This window comes from Coturnix japonica, chromosome 3 (genome assembly GCF_001577835.2).
Source record: "Coturnix japonica isolate 7356 chromosome 3, Coturnix japonica 2.1, whole genome shotgun sequence".
Classification (NCBI taxonomy): Eukaryota; Metazoa; Chordata; class Aves; order Galliformes; family Phasianidae; genus Coturnix; species Coturnix japonica.
Genome location: NC_029518.1, coordinates 5,519,891 through 5,546,209, shown reverse-complemented (window position 1 = coordinate 5,546,209; position 26,319 = coordinate 5,519,891). Strand labels below are relative to the sequence as shown.

Here is a 26,319-nt window from a genome sequence, read left to right as displayed (position 1 = left end):
AACCTCCATTTGCATTAAACGTTAGAATTTTTCTTCTCCATTATACCGGCCGTGAGGCGTGTCCCGCACAAGGCCCCGCCCCGCCGGTGAGGGGGAAGGAGGCGCGGGCGGCGCGCAGTATAGGAGGGAGCCGGCCGTGGGGTGCAGTGGGTTCGGCGGCGTGGTGCACCATGAGGGAGACGGGCGGGTGAGGCGGAGGAATTATCGCGTCGTTCCTCTTCTTCCTTCTGCTGTTCACTGAAGCTTTGTTTCTTGCTGCCCCTCGTGTGAGGGGTTGGTGGGTGGGAAAGCTGCCTGGTTCGGGGAAAACTCTCTAAAAGAATAGGAGAGCTCCTCTGTGAGGCGTGTGGAGGGTGGTAAGAATGGGTTAAGGGCTCTGTAGGGTCAAAAACAAAGAGAAAAGTTTGTTGGTGGTGTTAGTTCTGGGTGGCTGAGGTCTGTCTGGCTCTGTGAATGGATTGCTTTAAGTTACGTTCCTGTGTGAAGCTAGAGCCTACTGGAAGGACTAACTAGAGCAAGAGTGTTTGGTATATCTGAGTGATGATATCCTTAACATTATTCTCTATGTTATCCTCTGAAGGAGGTACTAGGCAGTGAAGGGCAGGCTGTTGCCTCCTGTCTGCTGGTTTAGCTGCTGGTTGTGTTTTTACTTACATGTAGAATACAGTAAACAGTAGAAGGAATGCAGGCTTTGCTTCTGTTTCCTATGAGAATGGTATCATAAGGAGAAAAATATTCTTTGTGGACTCCACTTATAAGCTGGCAGCTGGCAAAGTCTCTGAGCTTTTTAGAAAATATAATAGCAGACACTTGAGAAACAAGACTGTGTGGAAGGGTGAAGAAAGGAAAGCCACCAGAAAGCATGTACAGCTAAAAGCTACAGCTGCAATTAGATAAAGCTTCACTGAGATAAATTCTTCCTTCAGTGGAGGAGTGAAGGCAACAATTGAAAATATAAAACAAGCAGTCAGTTTCTATGGCTTTTTTTTAGGTCAGCCACTGAAATTGTCCTGAGGGTCTTCCCATTTCAGCTGAAATGTATTTGGGTACCTTAATGTTTTCATGACTTGTTGACTAACACAGCTGGTATTTTATACATAAATGTGTAAATGTGTGTGTGTACGGCTAAGGTCCCTGAACTATAAAGTTGAACATTGTGTTAAGGGCACAAGGCTCTCCTAACAACATTAGCTGCAGATTGGTTGGTAACTTTCATTTATGATTTTCCCTAAACAAAAATAAGGTAATAGTGAATCTTCAGCATCGAATCTATTGAATCGACTGCCTGATTTTCTGTCCTCCTTTACACTAAGTGTGATATTCTTTCAAAGTCAGTAGAAGCATGGCAAATCTGTTTGCTTTTTTCCTACCTTGCAGTTTACTATTATGGTATCATACTTCAATCTAACTAGAAGGAGCCTGTTATAAGTTGTTTTGATTAATGTTAGGAAGAACCTGATGGGAGCAGCTTAAGTTAAACAATATGAAACAGCAATGTATCTAGGACTTCTGCTGTAGATGGGGTTGCCCTTAGTGGATATCCACTCTATTTTCCTGGTGAAATGGTTCTGACTGTCTAAGACAATCCAAATAAATCGCATTAAGGTATCTTAATGCAACTAAAGATGTATCGCAAATTTGTAATTTTGTTTTTTTAAGTAGCTTTTAATGTCAGTATTGATAACTTTACCTAACATAACACCTGCAATATAAGCATCTTAAACTCATCTAAGCAGTCTTCTGATTAATGATGAGCAGAAATTGATCTGGAAACCTGTAAGCTAGAAAATATTACCTAGAGAGGTTTTGGTTTGTTTCTTTTTATATGTTTTGCTTCTGTGGCATCTTCAGTTTTTTGTTTGTTTGTTTTTTCTTCTTTCTCCCATAGTACTTCTATGCTGCAGAACCAGCCACAAAGGCATTATGGAATTACCTCTCCAATTAGCTTGGCTCCTCCAAAGGATATAGATTATATTCATACTCAGAAGCTAGTTGAAGCAATGGAGTCATTTGGAGTATTTGAAGATGAGGAGGAGTTAAATCACAGGTATAAAAACGCAAATATTTGTTAATCTCATTTATTTATTTTTTGAGAATGAATTTAACATGAGTTTTATTTGCAGGCTGGTTGTTCTTTGTAAACTGAATAACTTAGTCAAAGAATGGATTTTTGAACTTGGTGAGAGCAAGGTAGGAATTCTTATTGTGCTCTTGTGGAAACAACTGAAGTCTCTGTTTCTCTTAATGTCACACGACTGATTTATGCTGAAGTTCAACTTGTATCTTTACTCTTAAGTATCAAGCAGAGCTGCGGTAACTGACACTGAAATATGGTAGAAAAGATTATTCATATCAAGTCTTCTGAAGTCTTTGAGACAGTGAATAAACTTGTGAAGCAGCTTTATCAATTGTTTTTAGCAGTTAACAAAGATGGACATTTTTGGGGGAGTCAAATGGAAGTTAGATGGGCACTAATTTTTGCTTGAAGAACTCATATGCTAGACTTGTCTATTGTATAAGATAACATTAAAGTGCTGCTTCTGCAGGAAAGGCTAATAGTAGGTCTTAATTTATATAAAAATAATTAAAGGACTGCTGCATTTCTCATGCTTTTGAGTTGCAAGTGCTTGCTCTAGTATTAGCCTATTAGAGATTTGACTAACAACTCAGTACAGTAGTGAAAAGCTGTGTTTAAAGGTGTAATCTAAGTAACTCATGGTCATTAAACTCGCACATAGTTCAGTAAGTATTATATTCTAAAGAAAACTTTCTTCTATCTGCAGAACCTTCCCCCTTCAGTAGTAGAAAATGTTGGTGGCAGAATATTTACATTTGGTTCTTACAGGCTTGGAGTACACACCAAAGGTAAAGTTCTAGTTATCTGATTGTAGTTCTAATAATTGATAGTGGCTACCAGCAATAATTGGAGAAATTGAATCTCTCTGCAGGTGCTGACATAGATGCTCTTTGCGTTGCCCCTAGACATGTGGAAAGATCAGATTTCTTTCAGTCATTCTTTGAAAAGCTAAAGCAGCAGGAAGAGATAAAAAATCTAAGAGTAAGTAAGCTCTTCCTCATAGACTATATGTTACTTCTCCAAATAAGAGTGGTCATGCTTGAGATTTGCATTAGTAGTGAAAGTATTACAAGACAAAACTTAAGTTCTTGGCCGTTTTAAACAATATTTCTTGTGGTATAGAGATGCTGTAGACAGGCTTTTGGTTCCTTTCCCCAGTGGCTGTACAAAATAAGGATCTTTGTGATGTGCTTGTCTGTATACTCAGCTTTAGTGAACACTGAGATTGCCACTAAGAGTTTTGCTTTAATTTTAGAAGGAGCTTGGAAATGAGGTTGTTGCTTGCATGCAGAAAGCAGAAGGGTCAGCTTAAAATTAAGGTAAATGACTGTTATGTAGAAAGGCTTCTGTCAGTACTTCTTCGTAGAGCTGGATTTGCTTCCGTACTTCAGATCGTTCATCTCCTGTTCTTTTCTGGGTACTTAGCTTGAGATTTTACAGTAGTGATGCATATGGCAGCTAATAGGAGCTGAGCAGTAAACACACAATGTTACTGCTTTGTAAAATCATTTCCAGAATATTGTATGTTGTGCATATAAAACTGAACTCCTGACAACTTTTGAGCAGGGGCAGTACCATCTTCCTTGGGGGAGGGAACTGAAAATATTATTCATGTTATTCTAATCAAGGCCTTAATGTATATATTACTCAAGTATTTAGAGGAGGTGTTATGCCATGGTGTGTATCTTCTACAGGAGGTGGAAGGTGTTCAGACTTCCATCTGTATGACTAATCAACACAAAATGTGATCTTTAATCACAATATTATTTCACAGCTAAGCTGTAAAAACGTAGCTATTTGCTTTGGCGGATCTAGTGGATAATATTACAGGTGCTACTAGAACAGCCATTTAGCATCGACTGTCACCAGAGTTAAATCTTTGACATCGTTTTGACATCAGCTATTGTTTCACTTGTGTTAGTGATTCCTGGCACTAAATCTACAGGAGTCTATGTTTTTGAGAGCTGCAATGAGATTTGAAGGATCTTTTAGGTCATTGTTTTGAGTAGAAAAATGAGTATGTGAACTCCTCAGAAGAGGTGGGGATTTTTTCCCCCATGAGTTCTACTTTGGTGCTCACCTTTGGTCTCCACTGTAGGCTGGCAGTCATGTAGCCTTTTGCTGAACAGAGGCTAGTTTGCTTTGCCCTGGTCACTTTCACTATGGTCTGCTGGATGTTTTCTTACCTATTTTTATATGTTAGAATTTAATCAAATATTTCATGCATCCTTTTATTGCCATGTCAGTTGTTTTGTTTGCAGGATGCCTGAATTGCTTATCCCTAGGTGTAGCAGTTTTACCTGAATGCTGCTTGCAGAGTCTGCATCTAGCTAAACATAGAAGGAAAGAAAGGCTTTGTTCCTGTGGGGGCAGGCACTTAGCATGTGAAATGGTTGTCCTTTAATGGTTTCTCCTAGAAACCTGAGCTAATAAGCATAGTGCTCTGCTTACATTAAGATTGAAGGCTATGTTTGTTCATTCTTTTCTGCTCTGTTTTTAAAAACAAACAGTTCAAGTTGTAAACTTCCTAAACGTTATTGGACGTTGACATTTTTCTTGGAAAAAGTGATAACTTTGAGTCAGTTCAGACCAATCTCCATAGTTAGCAAGAGTGCTGGCGTATGTGGCCTCCTGCTTTAAGTTTATGGAGACAAACTATACAATAGTTTTTCCCCATTCCTAAGGTTTGGACAGCAGAAATGCTTCCCTACCTTAGTTTTCATCTGACAGTCACATTGGAAAAACTTCATATGTATAAGTAGTGAGCTTAAATAACTTTAACTCTAGTGTCAGTATACTACTGCCTGCAGCTTATCCAATTTTGTTGATTCAGTGGAAAGTCAGTCCTTATATGAGCAGCATAAATTTATTTCATTGTAGTCTGAGGAAAATGACAAAGTAACAAAAGGTGGTTTTAATTATCCTCTCCTCCCTAGGCAGTAGAAGATGCTTATGTACCTGTTGTCAAGTTTGAGTTTGATGGCATTGAGGTAAGAATTTAATTTTCTATTTTGTCCTTTGCAATAACATAATTTAATATCGTCACAGGTCCCTGAAAATTTTACCTGGGTTCTGGTACCTTAGGGCTTTTAGAAGACTATAGGTGAACATCTATACCACAGTCTGGTAGAAAACATCACAGTGGAACTGGAGTTTGGAGAAAACTAAGTAGTTTGGAAGCCTGGCACACACAAGAAAGTCAAGGATGTTTTGTTCTCAACTTGTGCTGTAGGCTGGGTTAGCCTACTTGTATTATTTCCATTTCACAAGGACAGTGCAAACAGGGAATGAATTCTAAGGCTTTGCTAGTTTTTCTTGGCTGTGACAAGCTAGCTCTCTTCAAAAGGCTGCATATTGTGTATTTCACTGATTGAATTGTGGGCGGAGTAATTAATATGTTATTGCAAATCAGGGGGGGTGGAGGGTGGGGTGCAGAAAAGCAGTTTTGAAACAGATGTGATCAAGACAATATGAAGAAGTGTTCACTTGATTTCTGCCTATGTTTGTCAGTTGCAGGAATCCTTGTATCTTAACTAAATATTTTTCAATAAATAAAGGTGTGTGTATCAAAGTACCCAAGTATGTTACTATTTGACATGACTATGATAAAAATCGATTATTTAATGATCTTCTCATGGCTTTTATCATGTAAAGACATTTTCTTAACTCAGATTGTACTAAATATCATAAGTCAGGCTCAGAAGGGGTTACCACACAGAATGCTCTCTGCTGTAGTTGAGGTCATAGAGATAGGATACAACTTTACTTTTTGAAGGGAAATTGTTTGTAGTCTGAAAACACAACAACAACCACCAAAAAATATACCCAATCTCTTTTATCTAGGTTAGAAGGGAGTGATGTATTGTAGAATTTGTAAATAAAATATGGAACTTGAAGCAGTTTTTTTGTTTGATGTTTCTTTAAGATTGATCTCGTGTTTGCAAGACTGCCAGTGCAAACTGTTTCTGATAATCTCGATCTCAGAGATGACTCGCGTCTGAAAAGCCTGGATATAAGATGTATACGGAGCTTAAATGGTAAGTGTGTTCATGCATCTTCAAAAAGAAAATGTTACTAGAACTGGTATAGAATGCATGTTACTTGCTCCAAGTTTCTGTGTGAGATGCGGGAACTGGTCTCTGCATACTTAAAATTTGAGGAGGTGACAATGGGCTTTAAATTTAAACGCTTACATTAGTAGTGGGTAGATAAGCCAGTATCTTCTGCTTCTGATTGTGGTGTGCATTCTTACAGCTTACCACAGGACTTTATCCAAGTGAATAAGTAAAGCACTTGATAGAGAAAGAAGCATTGTGATTCATAAAAATAAAGATATCGAGAATACCCAAATCCTCACTAATACCAACAGATATAACTTTTGAAAGAAAACTAGCTTTCAGAATAAATGGAGAAAGGCCATATTAAAATCTACTGGCTGGAGTCTAAGTGAAGAAACTGTTCAGTTGTATCAGTTGCCGAAAGTGATCCTGAATGTTAGTTGTAATATAGGTAATGCAAAACAAGTCATCCAAAGTTATTTTTTAGACTTCAGCATTAAAGTGTAAGCAGTTGATCCAAAATAACATAGAATCATATCATGCACATTGTTTGTTCCAGTCATGAAGTGGACTTGTAGCTGTTACTGCAGACTTTGATACTTCAACTTTTTTTGTTTACAGGATGCAGAGTTACTGATGAAATACTACATCTAGTACCAAATAAAGAGAACTTTCAGCTCACGCTCCGTGTGATTAAACTGTGGGCAAAACGTGAGTAATGTGATTTTATGGTCTTTGAAATTTTGGGGAGAGCCTCATGCTGGAAAGGAAGCTTAAAATCATTAGAAGTACTTTGGGCAATTCTTTAAATATTAGTTTTTGGTTTTTTCTGGGCAATAGACATAACAAGATTCTTATTGGGAACCTAACTACAAATGATTAAAAAAAAAAAAAAGTTAAGTCTATCCAGAAACCTTGATAAATGATCGATAAGGAAATGTCTTATGGAAATGTAGTTACACCAAGTGCTACAACAATGGCAGAACGTTTTTTTTTTCCTTTTGGTACCTCTTCCCCCTCCTGGAACAGAAACTGGGGCAAAACAATACCTGTAACAGTAAAGCAGGTTTCAGAGCAGTAGTATTTTGGGAAGTGGTGTAGTAATGATTATTTATTGATGTAAGAACCAACGCTTTCTGGCATTTTTTTAGAATTTTTTTTATTTTTTGTACTACATGATCTATGGCTTGTGAAGTCTATGCTGTAAATTTGAAGCAATGTAAGCCTTTGAAAGAATAGGCTAACTACAAATAATCCTTTCTAGGACGTGGTATTTATTCCAACATGCTGGGATTTCTTGGAGGGGTTTCTTGGGCAATGCTAGTAGCAAGAACATGTCAACTCCATCCAAATGCATTGGCTTCTACTCTTGTGAACAAGTTCTTCTTGATTTTTTCGAAATGGTAAGAGCTATTACTTCTGACAGTTACAGCCAGTATAAAGTAGTGACCTTTTTAAACCTAGTTCCTTAAAAGTTGCATTAACAATGTTTAGTCCTAGTCTGAATTACATGTCTGAGTTTTAAAATGGACAGTTGTTTATCAGTTAATGGTTTGTTTTTTTTTATAGGGAGTGGCCAAATCCTGTACTGCTGAAACAACCTGAAGAGAATAATCTTAATTTACCAGTATGGGATCCTAGGGTATGCAGAAATTAAATGCAGAAGCCTTAAATCTTTCTTCTAGATAAAACTGATGCTAAACCAAACTGTTTTAACATTTTAGGTCAACCCATCGGACAGATACCATGTAATGCCGATCATCACCCCAGCCTATCCACAGCAGAACTCTACATACAATGTATCTACATCAACAAGAGCTGTTGTGGTAGAGGAGCTCAAACATGGTAATTAAAAAAACAAACAAACAAAAAAAAAAAACAACGAAAAAACCCAAACCACCAAGTTCTTTCTGTGCTTTTTAACTGATTAAAAATACAATGTTTGCTGCATGGAAACACTATTTGAGTTGGTTATGTTTCATAACATGTACTGGCCTTTCAGGCAGGATGGACCACAGATCAATGGTCTTATATTGCCGACTAACCTAGTTTTACAACAAAATATTGTAGTACACCTGCTCTGTGTCAAGGGAATTCTTGCTTTTCATCAACTAGAGTTCGAAACTTCTATTTTGCAGAGTTTATATGTTTTAACATGTTTTTGCAACATCAACTGTAGGTCTCGCAATTACAAATGAGATTCTCCAAGGGAAGTCAGATTGGCCAAAGCTCTTTGAACAACCAAATTTCTTTCAGAAGTACAAGTATGTATGAAATCTCTTTTCTGAACTTGGAATGATTTGTGTACTGGTAAAAGACTGAAACATTATCTAAATAGATAACATTAATGTTTATTTGAAAGTGATGATAGATTCTTAATAGGGATGAATGCAAGGGAGATGCAGAAACTGTCATGTTATCAGTTTTGTTTTTTTTTTTTAATTAAAAGATCAGTTGCAGTGCTTTCAATGTAGCAGAATGTGATAATTTTTTCATCAGTTAATACTGTACTGAGTACAGGATACAACCTTACATACTTACATTACTGTCTTATCTGGATGTCATGTTATCTATATTTAAGGCAGTTTTAAATTCATTTAAAGGACTAATAGGACTAGAGGGGGTGGCTTCAAGCTGTGCCAGGGGAGGTTCAGACTGAATGTTAGGAAATGCTACTTCTCTGAAAGAGTGGTCAGGCAGTGGAATGGGCTGCTCAGGGAAGTGGTGGAGTCACCAACCCTGGAGGTGTTCAAGAAACATTTGGACGTTGTGTTGAGGGACATGGTTTAGTGAGAACTATTGGTAATGGGTGGATGGTTAGACTGGATGATCCTGTAGGTCTTCTCCAAACTTGGTGATTCTCTGTAGTAAAGTCCTCAGCATGTATATTTCTGTTTTATTGTAGACATTATATTGTACTGACTGCTAGCACCTATACTGAAGAGCATCACTTAGAATGGTAAGGCTTGAAAATGTGGGTTCAGTACATAATTGAAATACAAGTAATTGTTGCACTTTACTGTTAACTATATTAACAAATTAAATATTGAACTATTAACAATTATAATTATTTTATAATATGAACAATTTAAATATTGAACATATTTAATATTGATGATTATTGGCATCATCTGCTAAATGAAAAACTGTCTTGTAAAAGAGAACTAGTGTAAATCTTACTATTATCATAAACATATGAGTCATTATATTATAAAAAGCATTACATTATAAAAAGATATATAATTACTCTTTTGTGCATAGTAAAGCTGAGCAAATGTTTCCTGTTCTTAGGGTTGGCCTTGTTGAATCTAAAATTCGTGTGCTGGTTGGAAACTTGGAAAGGAATGAATTTATAAATATTGCACATGTAAATCCACAGTCTTTCCCTGGCAACCAAGAACACTGTAAACAGTGAGTTTCATTACTCTTAAATATACATTAGCCAATGTATTAACGTCTTTACGTTCATTTATCTCAACTTGTCTAGCATGTTCTATGTACCTACTGTTCTGTAGGTGCAAGATTCTGAATGTTTTGAATTTTTTAAAGGGCAAACTTTCAAGAAAAGTAATTGGAGCTTAAGTAAGGGCTGACGTCAGTGTTTAATTGCTGTGTACAGCTATACTGTTGTCTCAATCCTTTGTTGAGGTTATTTGTCAGCATACCTGGCATCTCCATGTAAATCATAGTTCTCTCAATCTGTCTCTTTAGGAGTCGCTATGTGTCAATGTGGTTTCTAGGAATCATATTTAGGAAACTGGAAAGTGCAGAAAGCATTAAGATTGATTTAACATATGACATACAGTCATTCACAGATGCAGGTAAGTCTATATTTTATTTTGCTCTAGTCTTGTTTCTTTTTTGGTTCTACTGGAAGTTGCGTCCTGGAGTGAAATGTGCTTCCTCCTGTGAATTATTATCTAGGGACCAACATAAAGGATATCTTCCAATTCTGACACTTTAATGAAGTCCATCTTAAAATGGGTGTGTATTAGTCATGCGTAAAGGGATGAGATGCTTCCAAATATACCAGAAGCAAGGGATGGCAAGTACAGTACAGATAGGTCTGGACTATAGTATTCAACATGAAAATGGCATTGCTACTGTAAAACCTAAAAATTCCACTGTTCTAGTGGATGAGTGAAGATTTCCCTCTCGATGTAGGCACTTGGAAACATAAACGCACCCAGGTGCAGTTCTGCAGATCATGCTGAATGCATTGGTGGAAGAACTGCATTTCATGAAGTAAAAAGCCAGATGTGAATCCTGTAGATGTTTACTGGATGTATCTACAGTTGTTAAAAAGGAGTCAGTTGTTAAGTTTTGAAATAGGAAGTCAACTATATCAAATTCTAACAATTTATGATAATTTTCTGAAATGTTTGTGTGTGATAACCTTAAGTTCATGAGCCTGTGTGATCTGTCCTGTTGTAAATACATGAAGTCTTGCATGTAAAACTTCTTTCATCTCCCATTGTTTCTTTTGATGTAGAAAAACAGTAATATTGTATGTATTGTCAGGTAAGGCTAGAATAAAGGGGAAAACAGGGGAAGGAGTCATTTGACATTAGTCTTTACTGTAGCCTACTAGCTCCTACGAGGTTCTCAGAAACATGTATGCTGTCAGGCTCGTGACCATATAATTTGCTAAAGAAATCAGGTTGATCTTCTGAAGTGGTAAGTGTCAGGACAAGTTATTTTGAATGGTGAACTTCCTTAAATGTTCACGCTGCTGGAGTTTATCAACAGCGTAAGCTTAGGACCCCACTCAAAAATGTGGTAAAATCTGCTTTGGATTGTAAGACATAGAAGAATGCATCTTAACTCATCTGAATGTTTAAGCTGAATGAAATTTTCTTCCTTGAACTTGTGCTATTGTCTATTATATAATAATTCTGCTGTGCTAGTGTAACAGTTAACTTGCATTTTTTAAAAATGCAGGCAGTTAAGGAAAACTGTCTTAAATTGCAATTCTTTTAAGTCATACGTAAGCAGGATTTAGTTTCTTCCTTCTCTGGAAGACTGAATTCTTAAAAATCTGAACTACAGGGGAAGTTGGATGATATTACAGGAACTGCGATGGGAGGTGGGGGGACTACAACACGACTGCACCTTAAATATGAAACTAGTCTGAATCTTGAATAAGGTATCTGATCTCTCCTCAGCTCTGCACAAATGGGGTTGTTCCAGAAAATCAACTAGACACCTTCTCTGTTCTGAATCAGAAAACTAATGGCTATGGAATATTATTTTCTTTAACTTAAAATCAGCTCAGATAGAACTTGCACAGTTAGTTATAACTGAATGCTTAAACACATTTGAACTTAAATATCTGCTATGTGTCTAGTCTGTACTGGATGTGAAGTGGTCAGAAGACAAGTGTGAGCTGATGTACTGTGTGGAGTACTTGAATATCATTTGGTGGTTAGTTGGGCTGGAAAGTTCTTGTTCTTCATTTGGGCAGAACAGACTTAAAGGCTTGTTCTTTCCAAAGAAATATGTAGCTTTGACAAATATGTAATGCAGACTTCATCATTAAGCTGCGATACCAAATTTCATGTTAGTTTACAGGCAAGCGAACAACATTAACATGCTAAAGGAAGGTATGAAGATTGAGACAGCTTATGTGAAGAGAAAGCATCTCCATTATTTTTTGCCTGCAGAAACCTTACAAAAAAGAAAGAAGGTATGGTACAAATAATGTGACTCTTTTGGAAATTTTGTTTTGCTTACTAATTCTTGGAAGATTTCATTTTCCAAACTTGTTTCAGCAGAGCATGCTAAATATTGGTCAAAATGCTAGTGGGCTTTGGTGCAAAAGGGCCTCTTCAAATGAAAGCTTGAACAGTTCCAGAGACAACAACTCCAGGACACCATATAATTCATCTTCATTAAGTGTGATATCTAAATTGGACACTAATACAGCAGAGATGGAAAGGTTAGTATGATAACCTTCGAACTGAAGAAGCTGCTGTTTATTGACTCATAATATGAACAAGGTCTAGGATTTGTTTGAATCTGTGAAGATATGAGAATGTGGGATACCCTTATGGCTTTGGGAACAGACGTGGCACCTCCTTTGAAAGTGGATCAAAGGAAATTGTTACAGCAATTTAATACGTGTGAATGCGTAGGAATAAAGTAGAACTTGTTAGTAGAGCAATTACTTCATTTTGAATATAAATAATTTTGGGTTAGAATACAACTTTTTGAAGCTGTAATATTTTATATGTAGGTGACTGGTCTTTCTTATAAAGCATGGTTATTGCCAAGCAGAATTGAGTTATTTTACTAGCACTTATCTTAATCACAAAAACACCAGAGCTACTGCTACTGGAAGAGTGGGGCTGTGTAAGAACTTGGACATAAGATACTTCAGTATATTGCCAGCTGTGTTCAGGCCCAGTTTGGTATTGTAGAAATAGCATTAAAAATAAAAAGTTTAGACAAACAAAAAAACAAAACAACAGCACGGAGCAGTGCATATACAAAGCCGGAAAAAAGTACTAGTATATGGGGGCCCATCTAAAGAAAATGTTCATTCTTAATGTGAAATTCAATGGAGTGATCTGCCACACTGTCAGTGAATGCCTGAGCTGTTTAATAGGGGTAGATAGTTTTTGTCTTACATGAACATTCTGCAACTGATGTACAAATTTTGAGCTACTATTTTATTATACCAGCATTGTAAAAATATGATTTTTCACAGAAGTGCAACAATTTGGAGAACTAATGGTGCTAACAATAGAGAGAAGATGACTCACGTAGCTGTGTCACCAGTGTCCAAGAGGATCTCCATTCCAGTTATTGGCTCAAGTATGTATTAAGGTAATAGGTGGAATGCAGTCTTTGACTTTATGACTGAGGTCTAAAAGTTTGATGTTTCCTGCAGAAATGGAGGCTGCAGTTGCCGTAAGAACCTCAGGACCTCCATCTGACTGCACCATTCCTACAGTAATAGGACATAATGCAGTTTCTCAACTTAGAACGCGTTTTGTCCAAGGACATCATGAACTAAGTGGGACTCAAATTACAAATCCAAAGGGTGCTGCTCCTAAACGGCCTCATTCACCTGCTTCAAAAGAATGCTCCAAGAGATCCAAAGACAGAGAAAAGGTAGAGAAAGAGGGATTAGTCTGAGGAGGATTTGAAGTAGTAGCTATTGATACAGAATTAATCAAATAACTGATAAGAAATATGTGCATATATCCCCAAGAGATTCAGGAGTCTAAACTTAAGTATAAGGATGTTTTTATTAATGTAGGCATGAAAAGTTGTCTTGGATATAGTACATGTCTGGTGAGCAGTTTCTTTCATGATCTGATGCTGTTTCCAGTCTGGTGACATATATCTAAATGCTACTATTTTTGTTCATGCACTGACCAAATACCAAAGGAAATAGCTCATTTGGAAGCAGTTCTTAAAGCAATTTAGAAAACATCATAATTATCTCTAACAGAAGCAGATATGTATCTTAGAAATACAGAACCTGATTAGCTCATACTTTTGCTAGGTAACTTTGAATGCCTATCAATAGTTTTGCAATATACTCAGTAGATCATCTGCTATGGTAGAGAGCATGAAGTTGCTTGTTAAATCTTGTTTTCATGGAAGCTTGATTTATGCTTGGTTAATTTTATTATAGAAAAAATAAGGGCTATTATAGAAAAAATTAAGGGCTGCTTTCTTTGATTTAACCTCTGTTTTGAAGCAGAAATCAAGAACAGTTCAACTCAATTTTGCATCTTGGAAAGAACCAACCTTTGGAATTATTAACTTGTACTGAATATTTCAAGCATAAATTTGAAGGATGAATAGTAAGACTTCTCAAGAGATCTGAGATTCCTGTTTGATAATGGTCTTGGTGTTAAACGTTACTATAAGAATGGCTAATGCATTGACTGAATGCTGTTATCAGAGTGTAAAGGTAACTTTAATCTATGAATTGACTCCTGTGTATTTTGTTTTTAGTTAATTGGCCAGGATTCAGCCTTCAAAGGTGATGGTAATCCAGAAGATGTAAAGACAAGATCTACAGAAAATGTAATTTCAGGTGGTTTTATTCAAAGTAGAGTAAGTGGAGTGTTCTTGTGCTGAGAATTCATGGTATACTCTACATGCTTATCAATGTAAATAAAAGTATGCTTTTAGTCTATGCTTGTCATACATTAAATGGATTTTTCTGTATTGGCAAATCAAGTCGTTTAAAACTAAAACTACTATAAAGACTGAAGCATTTAACTCTTCAATGGGAGGACAGAAGCCTGTATTTATTTCTGCTTTACTCTGGAGGGCACGTTCTCAAATCAAGATATGGTCTTGTTGGTAGAGTAGAGGTTGGAATATCTGAAATATCATGTGTATGCTCACAGGAACTTAATGGAAATGTAGTATTTATCTAAAAGGTGGAGGGTGTCAATGTATGTACATATTTACCTTTGTTCTCTGTTAAGTAACAAATACCTAATAGATCCTTTTTTGCTTTTTAGGTTGATCTTGGAGGAAGAAACAGGCTGGTTGCAAGTATTGATACATCAAGGTCACAGGTACTGGGAAGCAAAACTAGATTTTTTCCTTGTGTAAGCAAAGACTTATCTACTAACTTATAAAACTGATTCTTCTAGTTAGTGGTAAGCCTTTACCTTTCACACTTCTGAATTGAATTGCAAACTGAAATCCATATTTGCAAAATGAAATCGAAGATTCTAAGAACTTATGCTTGGAGATCCCTGTCTCCATTTGACATCTCCCATCCCCATACTGAAAGATTCTTTCCAGCAAATTGATGTGTATGTTCCTTTCAGACCTTCTTAAATGGCGCTGTAACTACTCTTAAATATTTGTATACTGGCTTCAGTGACAGGGCAGGAAGCTTCAAAGTGTACAAATAAATTCTTGAGTCAAGTGGAATGTTGAAGAAATGAGGGTTATGACATTGGAAGTACTTTTGACAATAGAGACATTATTGCTGACCTGTGGATCCAAGACGAACAGTAGCTCCTTCTATTACACTTTTGAGCAACTTCTTTTCTGGCATGAGATTTTTTTTTTCTTAAGAATTAAGTGTGCAGAGAGGAAAATGCTCTTCTGTTAACTGTAATGGTAACTAAATAAGTGTGAAAAATATCCTTTTCTGTGAATATTTATTTTGAGCTATGCTGATTTGGCACATAAAGGATGATGTATTCAGCTAGAAAATTTTATCTGCTGCTTCTTAATGTACTTTTTCTTTTTTTCTTCCTTCCCTGTGGCAACTTTTTGCGTGTTGTAGAGGCTTTGCAGTGAAGAACTACCAGACTCTTCATCTCCCATTCCAACAACTGGTATTCGTATCATTAAAAGATCCATCAGACTTACCCTTAACCAGTAACCAGTATCTTCAGGTAAATGATATTAATTTGTTTCTTGGTTCATATTATCATTATTCTGTAGCTCCTGTCAATTCCTGGAGAGTTACTGTTGTTGTACTGCAATGTTAGCTAGTTAAATACTTGTGTTTTTTGACCTGCAGGTACTGTAAGGTACTCCTATCACTTTGTAGCTTTTACAAGATCATTTGCTGCTGAGTCACTGGCTGCGGAAATCATACTGCTATTTTTAAGTAGTACTAGCTTAAACACTTGCTTCCTTTGGAACTGCTTCATGTGTACTCTGGCAGTAGCTGTGCTTTTTAAAGTCTTAATCACTAGCTGAAACAGCTTTTTGAAAAAACCACCAACAGTTTGTGACTTGGATTCAGAATGTAAGTAGGGTTAACTGCAACTACATTCTGGCTTCAAGTGTGTAGCAATGCACTTATATTCATGTGTGCTTTCCTAGCTCATGTGGATGTATTGTTCTTATCTTAAAGTATTTCCCAGTTTGGCACATACACCCCTGTGCATCTGTCACAATGATGCTTAATTTTGTACAGGCAGTAGTTTTCAACTGTCTTGCACAGCTGTGTACTACACACCTATTGCCTCTCATAGAGGCCCATAAATAATCTTCACTATTGAAGAAAACGCAATAGGACTCTAAATAGTTGCATGAAAACTTGCAGTAGTCTTAAATCTGGCTCTATAAACATTTATGACACTGCTTGCCCAGTTAAGTGCATTAGAGGTTTGGTTTTTTTTTTTGGGGGGGAGGGGTGGAGAGAAATTATAACTATGATTTAAAAAAAAAAAAAAAAAACCACAAAAAAACACAAAACAACAAAAAAAATAATATGCTATGTTTGTACTGTGATTTCTTTATTATCTGGTGTTTTTTGTAAGTAAAGTTGAATGTGTTTTCCAGAGTATTTTTGTATGTGTTGTAAATACTATCATCTGAAGTTGATTCAGTCTGTCGTCTCCATTTATTATGAAAATGAGAAATTATTTCTAAAAATCTTAAGCCAAAGGTATGGGCAGGGGAGACAGGAACAAACACAGTGTTCTGCAAAGTGACAGTCATGCTAGGGTCAACTTGAGTCAGTACTGCTGCTCTGCTACTGTTGATGTTTCCCTGTCTTGAATTAACATACCCTGATGGAATAGTGCAGTTTGTAAAGTGAGTTGACAGCTGATGTTCCAGTTTGCTATTTGGACAATAGATACCTCCAAATTCCTTTTAAAAGGAGTGCTTGTCTTACAGCAATTCTGAGCTTTGATCATCTTTAGCATCTACTTGTAACCTCAGTAACAAAACTTAAAGATCCTGTAAGTCTTGTGAAATCTTCTTTCTAATGTTATCCCTACTGCTAGTATTCCAAACTTGTGAAGAGAGCATGACTATACTTAAAGTTCGCCCATATTACATTTGGCTTCATCCTTTCTTCAAGCACATCTTTCTTTTAAAAAGCCTTAGTGGGTTTGAAAGGTGTAGAAAGGGAAGAACAGGACATCCTCTGCTCTTAAAAACAACAAAAAAAACCCCATAACCCATCCATCTCTGCAAGGCTTCCATTTAATCACAGGTTAAATGGAAGGAACAGAGGGTGACCCTCCATCACCACGAGGGTCACTTGATCATAGAATGAGATCAGGTTGGTCAAGGGAGGACCTGCCTTTCATGAACACATGCAAGTTAGGCCTGATCCCCTGGTTGTCCTACACATGCCATGTGATCTTGCTCAAGATGATCTGCTCTATAAATTTTCCTGTCAGCAAGGTCAAGTTAACAGGTCTGTAGCTCCCCAGATCCTCTTTATGACACTTCCTGTAGATGGGAGTCACATCGGCATTCAATCCTCTGGGACCTCTCCAGTTGACCAGGAATGGATCCCTTCTGTCTCTGAGGATTGTTGGCAGTCCAGGTGGAATAATAGGTCTCTAACAGTTCCTACCTGAACCATGGGCAGTTTATTCTGCTCCCCATCTGAGACATCCAGGTCAGGGGGTAGGGTACCCTAAGGATAACTGGTCTGACTTTTAAAGATAGACATAAAGAAGGCATTGAGAACCTCAGCCTTTTCCTTATCCTCACTGCTCGCATTCCCTGCCACATTGAGTAAAGGATGGCAATTCTTCTTAGTCCTGCTCTTACTGTTATTATATTTGTAAAATGAACAAACTTTTTTTTTTCCCTACCCCAGTGAATAGTTGAGTTTGAGCAGGGCTTTTGCCTTTCTGATTTTTTTTTTAATTTTTTTTTTTTCCCTGCGCATCCTAACAACTTCTTTGTACTGTCTTGAAGTTGCCCATCCCTTCTTCCAGAGGAAGAAGATACTTTTTCTCCTGGAGCCTCAGCAAAAGCTCCCTGATCTTCCCTGCTGGTTTACCTTGCAACACAGGAGAATAGTTTGCTTCTGTGACATTAAGACTTCCTTCTAGAGGAGTAGCCAGTGTTCCTGGACCCCTTTACCCTTCAGGACCAAATCCCAAGGGACTTTCTCTACCAGCATCCTGACCGGTTTGAAGTCTGCCCTCCAGAAGTCCAAAGTAGTGTTTTTGCTGCTCCCTCTCCAAACTTCACCAAGAATTGAGAGTGTTACCATTTGTTGTCACTGTGTCCAAGACAGCTTCCAACCTTCACATCTCCCACTTGTTCTTCTCTGTTTGTGAACAGCTAGTCTAGTGGGGCACCTCCCCGGTAGACTCTTCTAACAGCTGCATCAGGAGATTATCTTCTGTACGCTCTAGAAACCTCCTAGACTTCTTCTGTGCTGTGTTGTATTCCCAGCATATATCAGGGAAGTTCAGGTCCCCCATGAGAATAAGGGCTGGTGATCACGCAGCTTCCACCAGCTGTTCATAGAACACATTCTCTATCTCTTTATTGTGGTTAGGCAGCCTTCACCCTTCATACCTTCTTTAAAGCCTGTTCAATGAGCCCTACCAACTCCTAGGCTAAGATCTGTTTCACCCCTTGAGACAGGTGAGACCTGTCCACAGCCATCAGGCCAGCTGCTGAGTAAACTGATACATGGTCCAAAAAAATAAAAACCCACCAAAATTCTTATGTAAATTCATATAAGTAACAAAACTTATTTTTTTTCTGTTTTAATTAGAAGAGGGCAACAAAGCAATAAAACTGATGGGATATTTAACCTTGTTTTTGTGAAACTGATGTATCAGTATGGTTTGTGGAAGTGACTGCTGCTCTTAGTGAGCTTCCAAGATGCTAATCTGATTTTGAGTGGAAATTTATTTTTCCTATGCTTCATCCTTGAAAACAGTTGTTCACAAATGTAGGTGCTACCAGAAAGTGGTAACGTGAATAAGGCATGATTGTGAAGCGAGGAACAATTTCTCTGGTAAGAGAGAGCTGAGAGACACAATAAGATTTTTGAGCTGAATATCTGATTGCAGCTCCATACATTTAATTTGAAAGTTTTCAGGCAAACTGAAAATAGAATCATAAATGTACCGAAAATTGCTGTTTTGTGGTTTTTAGTTTTTTTTTTTTTCTTTTTTGCTTTAGATTTTGAGAGTAGGTATCAGGATCACTTTATCAGAATGGAAAGCATGGCTGAATATTTTTATTTGTAAGACTGTAATTGGCTAAAGTATCAAAATACATGAAATTATTTCCTGTAACATGAGTTAGCATTGTGCTGCACCCTCCCTGTGCCCTGGTTCTAGCTGAAGCAGAGTTAATGCCACACCAAGTATTTAGTTATTGTAAGCAATGGATGTGTGCCTGGGGCAGGGCTCCTGCTGAGTGGGGAGGAGCTGCTGCCATGATGGTGTGGGGCAGGGGGTGGGTGGAGGATGGAGCTGTGCTGGGCTGTGGGTTGGGTGTGGCTCCCTTAGCAAATAGAGAAATCAAAGGAAGGAAATAATCTATCTTGAAACTGGTATGTTTGGCTGGGGCAAGGAGGAGGCTTACTGCTTTTGTAATACTCTGTGGAACAGGCTGCTTAGGTTTAATACAAGCAAAAAACCCTAGTTGTGCTTTTGCTATTACCTCATCACACATTATAAAAAGAGCCTGATCCTATTAATTATTCCAGTAAAGAAAAGGCCATGTTTGTCACGTGCTATGAATCTGCCTGCAATTGAGGGGTGTTACACGATGGAAAGTGCAATAACAGCAAAGCAGCAAGATCCCAGGCTGTAACGTGTGTGGATTCACTCAAATGCAACAGCAGGGGGCACAGAAATAAAGGAAAGAAACTGGTTACCTTTATATGCCTCAGATATGCAGAAGTCTCCAGAGAGATGACCTCACCTCCACAGCCAGCTCTTAAATGAGATTTGGGCTCATTCACCAGAGCTCCCCTAGCTTAGCCATACCTTCCCACCGTGTGCTCAACCACTGCTTCAAGCTGTGACTTAGCCATTTCCACTACAAGGGACAAATAACCAAGGTTGGAGAAGACCTACAAGATCATCCAGTCCAACCATCCACCTATCACCAACAGTTCTCACTAAACCACATCCCTCAACACAGCATCCAAACACTCCTTGAACACCTCTAGGGTTGGTGACTCCACCACCTCCCTGGGCAGCCCATTCCACTGCCTCACCGCTCTTTCAGAGCAGTAGTATTTCCTAATGTCCAGCCTGAACCTCCCCTAGTGCAGCTTGAAGCCATTCCCTCTAGTCCTATCACCAGTTACATGAGAGAATAGGCTGACCCCCACAGTTCACAACAATCTCCCTTCAAGTAGTTACAGAGAGCAATAAGGTCTTCCCAGACTCCTCCAGACTGAACAATCCCAGCTCCTTCAGCCACTCCTCATAAGACCTGTGCTCCAAACCCCTCACCAGCTTTGTTGCCCTCCTTTGAACACATTTCAGGGCCTTGATGTCCGGAGGTGACAGCCGAGCTGCTTTCCATCAGCTATCAGCGCTCCTTGTTGATTGGTGAGGTCCCAGAAGGCTGGAAGCTTGCCAGTATGACTCCCATCTACAGGAAGGGTTGTAAGGAGGAGCCGGGGAACTACAGGCCTGTTAGCCTGACCTCAGTGCCAGGGAAGGTTATGGAGCAGATTGTCTTGAGGGAGATCATGCAGCATGTGTGGGACAGCCGGGGAATCAGACCTAGCCAGAATGGGTTCATGAAGGACAGGTCCTGCTTGACCAACCTGAGCTCCTTCTACGATCTAGTGACCCATCTGGTGGATGAGGAAAAGACTGTTGATATGGTCTGCCTAGACTTCAGCAAAGCCTTTGACACTGTCTCCCACAGCATTCTCCTGCAGAAGCTGGCAGCCCGTGTGTATGGGAAATTGGTAATCACAGCCTGAACCTCGGATTAATCAGCTGAGGCAAGTGTTGGGTCAGCTGTGGGAGCACAGGTGAGGGTAATTTAGCTGTGCTCCTGGAAGGGGTGGAGCTTGACTCCACCTCCTCTAGACCTCATTTAAGGGCTGACCACTACTAAGGCAGCATCTCTTGGAGGTTGCTCCTTGGTGGAGTTTGCCTCAGCATTTCCTAGTGAAGGCGTCCGTATTGGTGAGTTTTTCCTCATTAATAACCTTTTGAATATCTGTTACCATTTTTGTATCATTCTGCCTTACAATGCCCACTGTTTTAGATGGGTATACTCTCCTCTGGGTGAAACACTGGCTGGGTGGCAGGGCCAAAGAGTTGTGGTCAATGGAGTTAAATCCAGTTGGCACTCAGTCAAAAACAGTGTCCCTCTGGGCTTGGTACTGGGGTGGCTTCTGTTCAATATCTTTATTGATTATCTTGATGAGGGGATTGAGTGCACCCTCAGTAAGTTCACAGACAGCACCAAGTTGGGAAGGAGTGTTGAGCTGCCAGAGGGGAGAAAGGCACTACAGAGGGACCTGGATAGACTGGTTTGATGGGCCAGGGCAAACTGGATGAGTTTCAATAGAGCCAAGTGTTGGGTCCTGCATTTTGGTCACAACAGTCCCAGGTAACCCTACAGGCTTGGGGAGGAACAGCTGGAAAGCTGCCTGATGGAAAGGGACCTTGGTGTACTGATGGACAGTCAGTCGAATATGAGTCAGCAGTGTGGTCAAGAAGGCCAGTGGGTCCTGGTTTGGGTTAGGAATGGTGTGGTGAGCAGGACTAGGGAAGTCATCCTGCCCCTGCACTTGGCCCTGGTGAGGCCTCACCTCGAGTACTGTGTTCAGTTTTGGGCACCCCAATTCAGAAAGGAGGTGCTGGAGCAGGTTTAAAGAAGGGCAGCAAGGCTGGGGAAGCACTTGGAGAATAAGGCCAATGAGGAGAAAATAAAGGAACTGGGGATGTTTAGTCTGGGGGAGTCTGGGGAAGAAGAGGCAGAGGAGAGACCTTATTTATCTCCTAATATCTGAAAGGTGTTTACAGTGAGAGTGGGGCTGGTCTCTTCTCACTGGTGACAGGACAAGGAGAAATAGCCTCAAGTTATTCCATGGGAATTTAGGTTGGATATCAGGAAAAACTTCTTTACAGAAAGGGTTGTTAAGCACTGGAATAGGCTCCCAGGGAGGTGGTTGAGTCACCGTCCCCGGATATGTTTAAGAACCATTTGGATGTGGTGCTCAGGGACATGATTTAGTGGAGGATAGTTGGGTCATGGTTGGATTTGATGATCTTGAAGGTCTTTTCCAGCCTGAGCAGTTCTATGATTCTATGCTCTGCCTGCCCACTGCAAGATTGCTGTAGATGCGTGCACTTCCTGTGACTTGGAAGAGCCAGCAAGGACGGTCCAACTTCCTATGCTGCAGGTTTCCTGCTATAAGGTCTGTGTTGAGGGTGGGGCCGGGAGCTTCTGGGACAGGGCTGGCACATGGCTGCACTGCAGCATATGGAGGGTGTGTGGCTGGGGAGCAGCCCTGCCTAATTCCCTGACTACCAGCCTGCAGGGGTTGTGGGAACCATCTGCTGCTGACTGGCCAGCTCTGTTGTTGCTCTGCCTTGCTTTGTGCTTTGGGCTCAGCAGAGTGTAGTAGGGATGTTTTCCAGCTTCTTGAGCTGACAAGGAAGGGGAATCATGGCCTGTAAGTACACTGGTTGGCACAGCTCCATCTGTAACTGAGTGTTCAGCTGTTGTCCACACCTTTGACTGGCCTGGCATACCCAACTGTAGGTGTAGCTCAATGGTTTGGGCTGCTGGACCTGGTGTATTGTTTGTAGATGTTGAGGAATACTAACGAATCAGAAGCTAGGGGAGTGCTGCTTCTGTTATTACAGAAGATGAAACTTGTTGAGCTCTTAGCAGTCTGACATTCAAGAAATTGATAGAAATCAAACTGAGACAGTTTGTCTTTTGTTCAGTTCCTCTTTGCAGGGAAGACCCTGTCTGACTCAGCCTGCTGCATTCACCCATCCTTGTTTCTTATCCATACCTTTTCACTTTGTTTCGTCTGAGACTTTCATCTACTTTGCTGTCTTTGTTTTCCACCCAAATAAATCTTCTCTTATTACATATGAAATGGGAGGTACTTCTTTCTGTGCTGATGGGCAGAGAAATCCTGGTAGCTTTGAAATCAGAGGAGAAATAACCTACCTTCTTTCGGTTTCAGTTTGGGGCAGCTGGGCAGCCTACTGCAGCAGGCTCCGCAGAGTGTGCAATGGAGAGGAACCTGAATATTTTCTGCTCCTAAGCAAATCTGGCGTGAGTAGGTTCAGACTTTTTAAAGGTTCAACATGTGCTCAGATTTGTGTGGTTTTTACATGGGAACAGTAAAAAGTTCAATAGTGACACCAGCACAACTTCCATACTGAATCTCATGTCCTTGGTTCTGAAATGTGAAGAAGAGTTCCTTGAAAATGTTTAGAATTCTTTGAATATAATTAAAGCATCGTATTTTCCCCATGTTTTCTTGGAAACAACTGAGTCATCTTTCTCCAAAAAGTCAGGTGGGAGCAGTGTGTGCAGTCATACTCCAGAGAAATTTTTATTTATTTATTTATTTACAAGCTTGGAGGTAACTGAAATTGTGATCTTAAAATAAGAAGTGTTGACTTGCAATACCAAAGTGCACTGATAGCGATATGACTGTGGATCAAGCGCTATGGCCAGTAGGTACAAGAGCCAGAAATCACTAGAATTAATTTTGTTTTTTCCACTTCTAGTTTTTCCTGTGTGCTCAGTGATGATGTGAGCAGAAAGTGATCATATAAACACTGTAACCAAGTGCATATGCACATCACCCTGTGTTCAAGCACTTGCCTTTGTGTATCTAGCACTACTCTTGCCTTTCTCAAGTTGTTTTTCATATTTCTTTGTCTCTTAGGTGTTAGATTTACATTTTACGTACAGCCTTTTCCACCACTTAAGCAGAAGGGGATAAACTTGTCACTGTGAGCACTGCCGCAGGTTCCTAATAACTAGGCTAAAAAATCCCTATTATCTTAAGTTTTGCTTTTCTTTCTTTCTCCTCTAAGCAAGGCAAGCGTTAGACCTTCAGGAAAATGAATGTTTATCCTGCCCTGATTCAAGTTTGTGAAACCAGAAGTCTTTAAGTACTTATTGCAAGACTTGTATTTGGTTATTACGTTCACTTCTGTTTTTGTCCGAATGGCATAGCATGATTTAATTTTTCCAACTTACTGTAGGTGTTTTTACAGGTTTTCACTAATGCTGTACCTCTTGCTGTATAGAATAACAGCTGTGTTAGAGTCTGGAACAAACCAGTGTAGGTGTTGTATTTACAAAAACAAATCCAATCTGTCAAATCTTGAGCAATAAGAATACAGTAGATATCGTGGACAGCCACTTTATAGAAAATGCTGTAATTTAGTTAAGGAAATGAATTGAGACAAAAATACATCTCTGTGAGCTGTGTTTTTGAGGAAAATGAGTCTGTTGCAATCAGGTAAGTGTTAGCAATGAAAAAGCAAGGGAATCCCCTTTCTTCCTGCTTTACCACTAAATAAGTCATTGGATTACACTAAATGATAAGCTGTGTAAGTACAGAGATCTTTACTTTCCTGTGATCCAAGGTAAATATTTGGCACAAGCCTGTAAAACTGTAAATCTATGTACTAAATTATTCCTCTAACAGAAGTGAGCAGGGAAGTTGATTTTTCTCTCCCAGGCTGTAACTTCATGGGGAGAGAATTCAATAAGGGTAGTATCTCAGTGCTTTCCAGCCTCTGCTTATTTAAATCTGTTCTCAGTTCACTTCTTAGTAACGTTGGCTAGAAGGCTGGCTGTGGAGCTCAAATAGGGGTGTTCAGACTTAATCTTGCATTTTCTCAGCCTTAAAGGTCATCCCTTATTTCAGTGGTTGTGATGTCAGTGGGGAAACCCGGCTGCAATTTTCTGTTCTTGTGCAAAGGTCTCAAACGTCAAATAAAAGCAAAACACTTAGAAAGCTTAGAACAGTTTTAGGCTTCAACTTAGAAATTACCCACAAGTTCTTAGTGACTCCTATCCAGGACCGTGTTATTTCATCAGCTCTTACTTGTATGTGAACTTTTTTTTCCCCTCAGTTGCTGTCTCTTTTGCTTAGTTTGTTTTCTTTTTCAGCTGCTTATTGAGGGAATCTGTTGTTCTTCTCTTTGATAAGTAATGGATGCCACTAACTAGTTTGACAGAGGATGAACCAGAGTGTCCACCAAATTTCCCATAGAATTTTGTACTAAGTTTTAGTACTATTGTGTGTTTTCTGGTCCTGACAGTATGTCAAATTATTTCTCAACGCTTGATTCTTTACAATATTTCTGAGAATTTTTCTTAAATCTCTGCTTTAACATGTGAGAAATCTGTTACAGAGATTCATAATTTGAGATGTCAAAATTTTGTGGCAAAACTAGAAACTGAAGCCAAATTTTCTGAATGTGTAAGATTGTGGCGTTTGATCCTTACCCTTTAAAGATACGTTGTCTGTGCCTGCAATGGGGATTCCCAGTCCACATCATTACTGTATCCCACTAGGGAAGACTGTTGCAACTACCTCTAGGGATTGTAACTAACCACCTATTGATTTTTAAGCTGTTACTTACATGATTGATGATATCGTTCAAGAGGAATCCCAGTAGCTCCTGATAGCAGAGCTGTGAAAAAATTCCAGGCTGCTGATTGTCCGAATTGTAGATGGCTTTTTACCTCATCCCTGAGGTTCTGGTCTAGATACATCTAGAGATGTCTTTCAGTGATGCTGTTTGTTGTACCATATAATCCTGGTTTCTATATGAAGAATGACTGTAGCCTTTCAGTGAGCAAACATTACCCTGTTATCATCTTTTACAGAAAACCATCTATTGCAGAGTACCATTTAGCATGAGATACTACTTGCTCAAGGTCATGCATTAAAGTCACAAGGACATTAAGCATCCCAAAATAATGTTGTGGAACTGAATGGAGAGGTTGCTGCTTGGTGAAACTAATTCCTTATCTGTGTGTTAAGTACTGCAATACTAAGCATAGCACCTAGGTTTTGCCATGTCTCCGTCTCACAGCACTGGTATGAGACTTGATTTTGTTGTCAAGCATTTTAGACCCACAGCTCTCTCTCTTGAGATTCAGTGTTTAGAATGACTGTTGGCTTTAGCAAAAGGTATGTGTCTTTATTGGGAAAAAGGTAACTACTGAATTGGGTAGGTATAGTTATGAATTATATATATATGAACTGGTGTGTTATATTTTTCTGAATGAATGAGTGTTTACAGCAAGTTGTTTATTAAATCTCACAGTACTTAAATGAATAGTAAGTTTGTATGGCTGCATGTTTTTTATTACTCAGATCAAGTTCCAGTCAACCCAAGTGGAAGTTTTGCCTGTAAAAATAAATTAATTCATTGATTAAAAGTGTGTTTGGGATCATGATACTTCAGCTGTATTTCTAATGTACTGTTGCATGTCCCTAAA

The 26,319-nt window shown here is 39.0% G+C and overlaps 1 protein-coding gene across 4 annotated transcripts; it reads left to right on the top strand.

The window, feature by feature from the left end:
- PAPOLG (poly(A) polymerase gamma) lies at positions 1-26,228 on the top strand. Of its 4 annotated transcripts, none has more exons than XM_015856781.2 (23): positions 1-187; positions 1,889-2,047; positions 2,124-2,190; positions 2,784-2,865; positions 2,949-3,058; positions 5,014-5,067; positions 6,003-6,114; positions 6,757-6,846; positions 7,400-7,538; positions 7,705-7,777; positions 7,860-7,980; positions 8,315-8,399; positions 9,041-9,094; positions 9,427-9,546; positions 9,847-9,956; positions 11,700-11,821; positions 11,907-12,073; positions 12,845-12,951; positions 13,028-13,251; positions 14,107-14,208; positions 14,625-14,681; positions 15,407-15,518; positions 23,027-26,228. In XM_015856781.2, exons 1-22 carry the CDS (start codon positions 171-173, stop codon positions 15,503-15,505), a joined length of 2,271 nt encoding a protein of 756 aa, XP_015712267.1. In that variant the 5' UTR covers positions 1-170; the 3' UTR covers positions 15,506-15,518; positions 23,027-26,228. The 4 variants fall into 4 exon arrangements, with proteins under 4 accessions (XP_015712267.1, XP_015712266.1, XP_015712269.1 ...); XM_015856780.2 differs by lacking the exon at positions 23,027-26,228 and adding an exon at positions 15,647-16,984 and having other exon boundaries at positions 2-187; XM_015856783.2 differs by lacking the exon at positions 23,027-26,228 and adding an exon at positions 15,647-16,983 and having other exon boundaries at positions 2-187; positions 14,107-14,178.
- The last annotated feature ends 91 nt before the right edge of the window (positions 26,229-26,319 follow it).

Excerpts from the sequence above, each read along its gene's own strand:
- PAPOLG (XM_015856781.2), top strand. Across the intron at positions 3,059-5,013 it reads AAGAGATAAAAAATCTAAGA|GCAGTAGAAGATGCTTATGT; the intron begins GTAAGTAAGCTC and ends TCTCCTCCCTAG. Across the intron at positions 6,115-6,756 it reads ATGTATACGGAGCTTAAATG|GATGCAGAGTTACTGATGAA; the intron begins GTAAGTGTGTTC and ends TTTTGTTTACAG.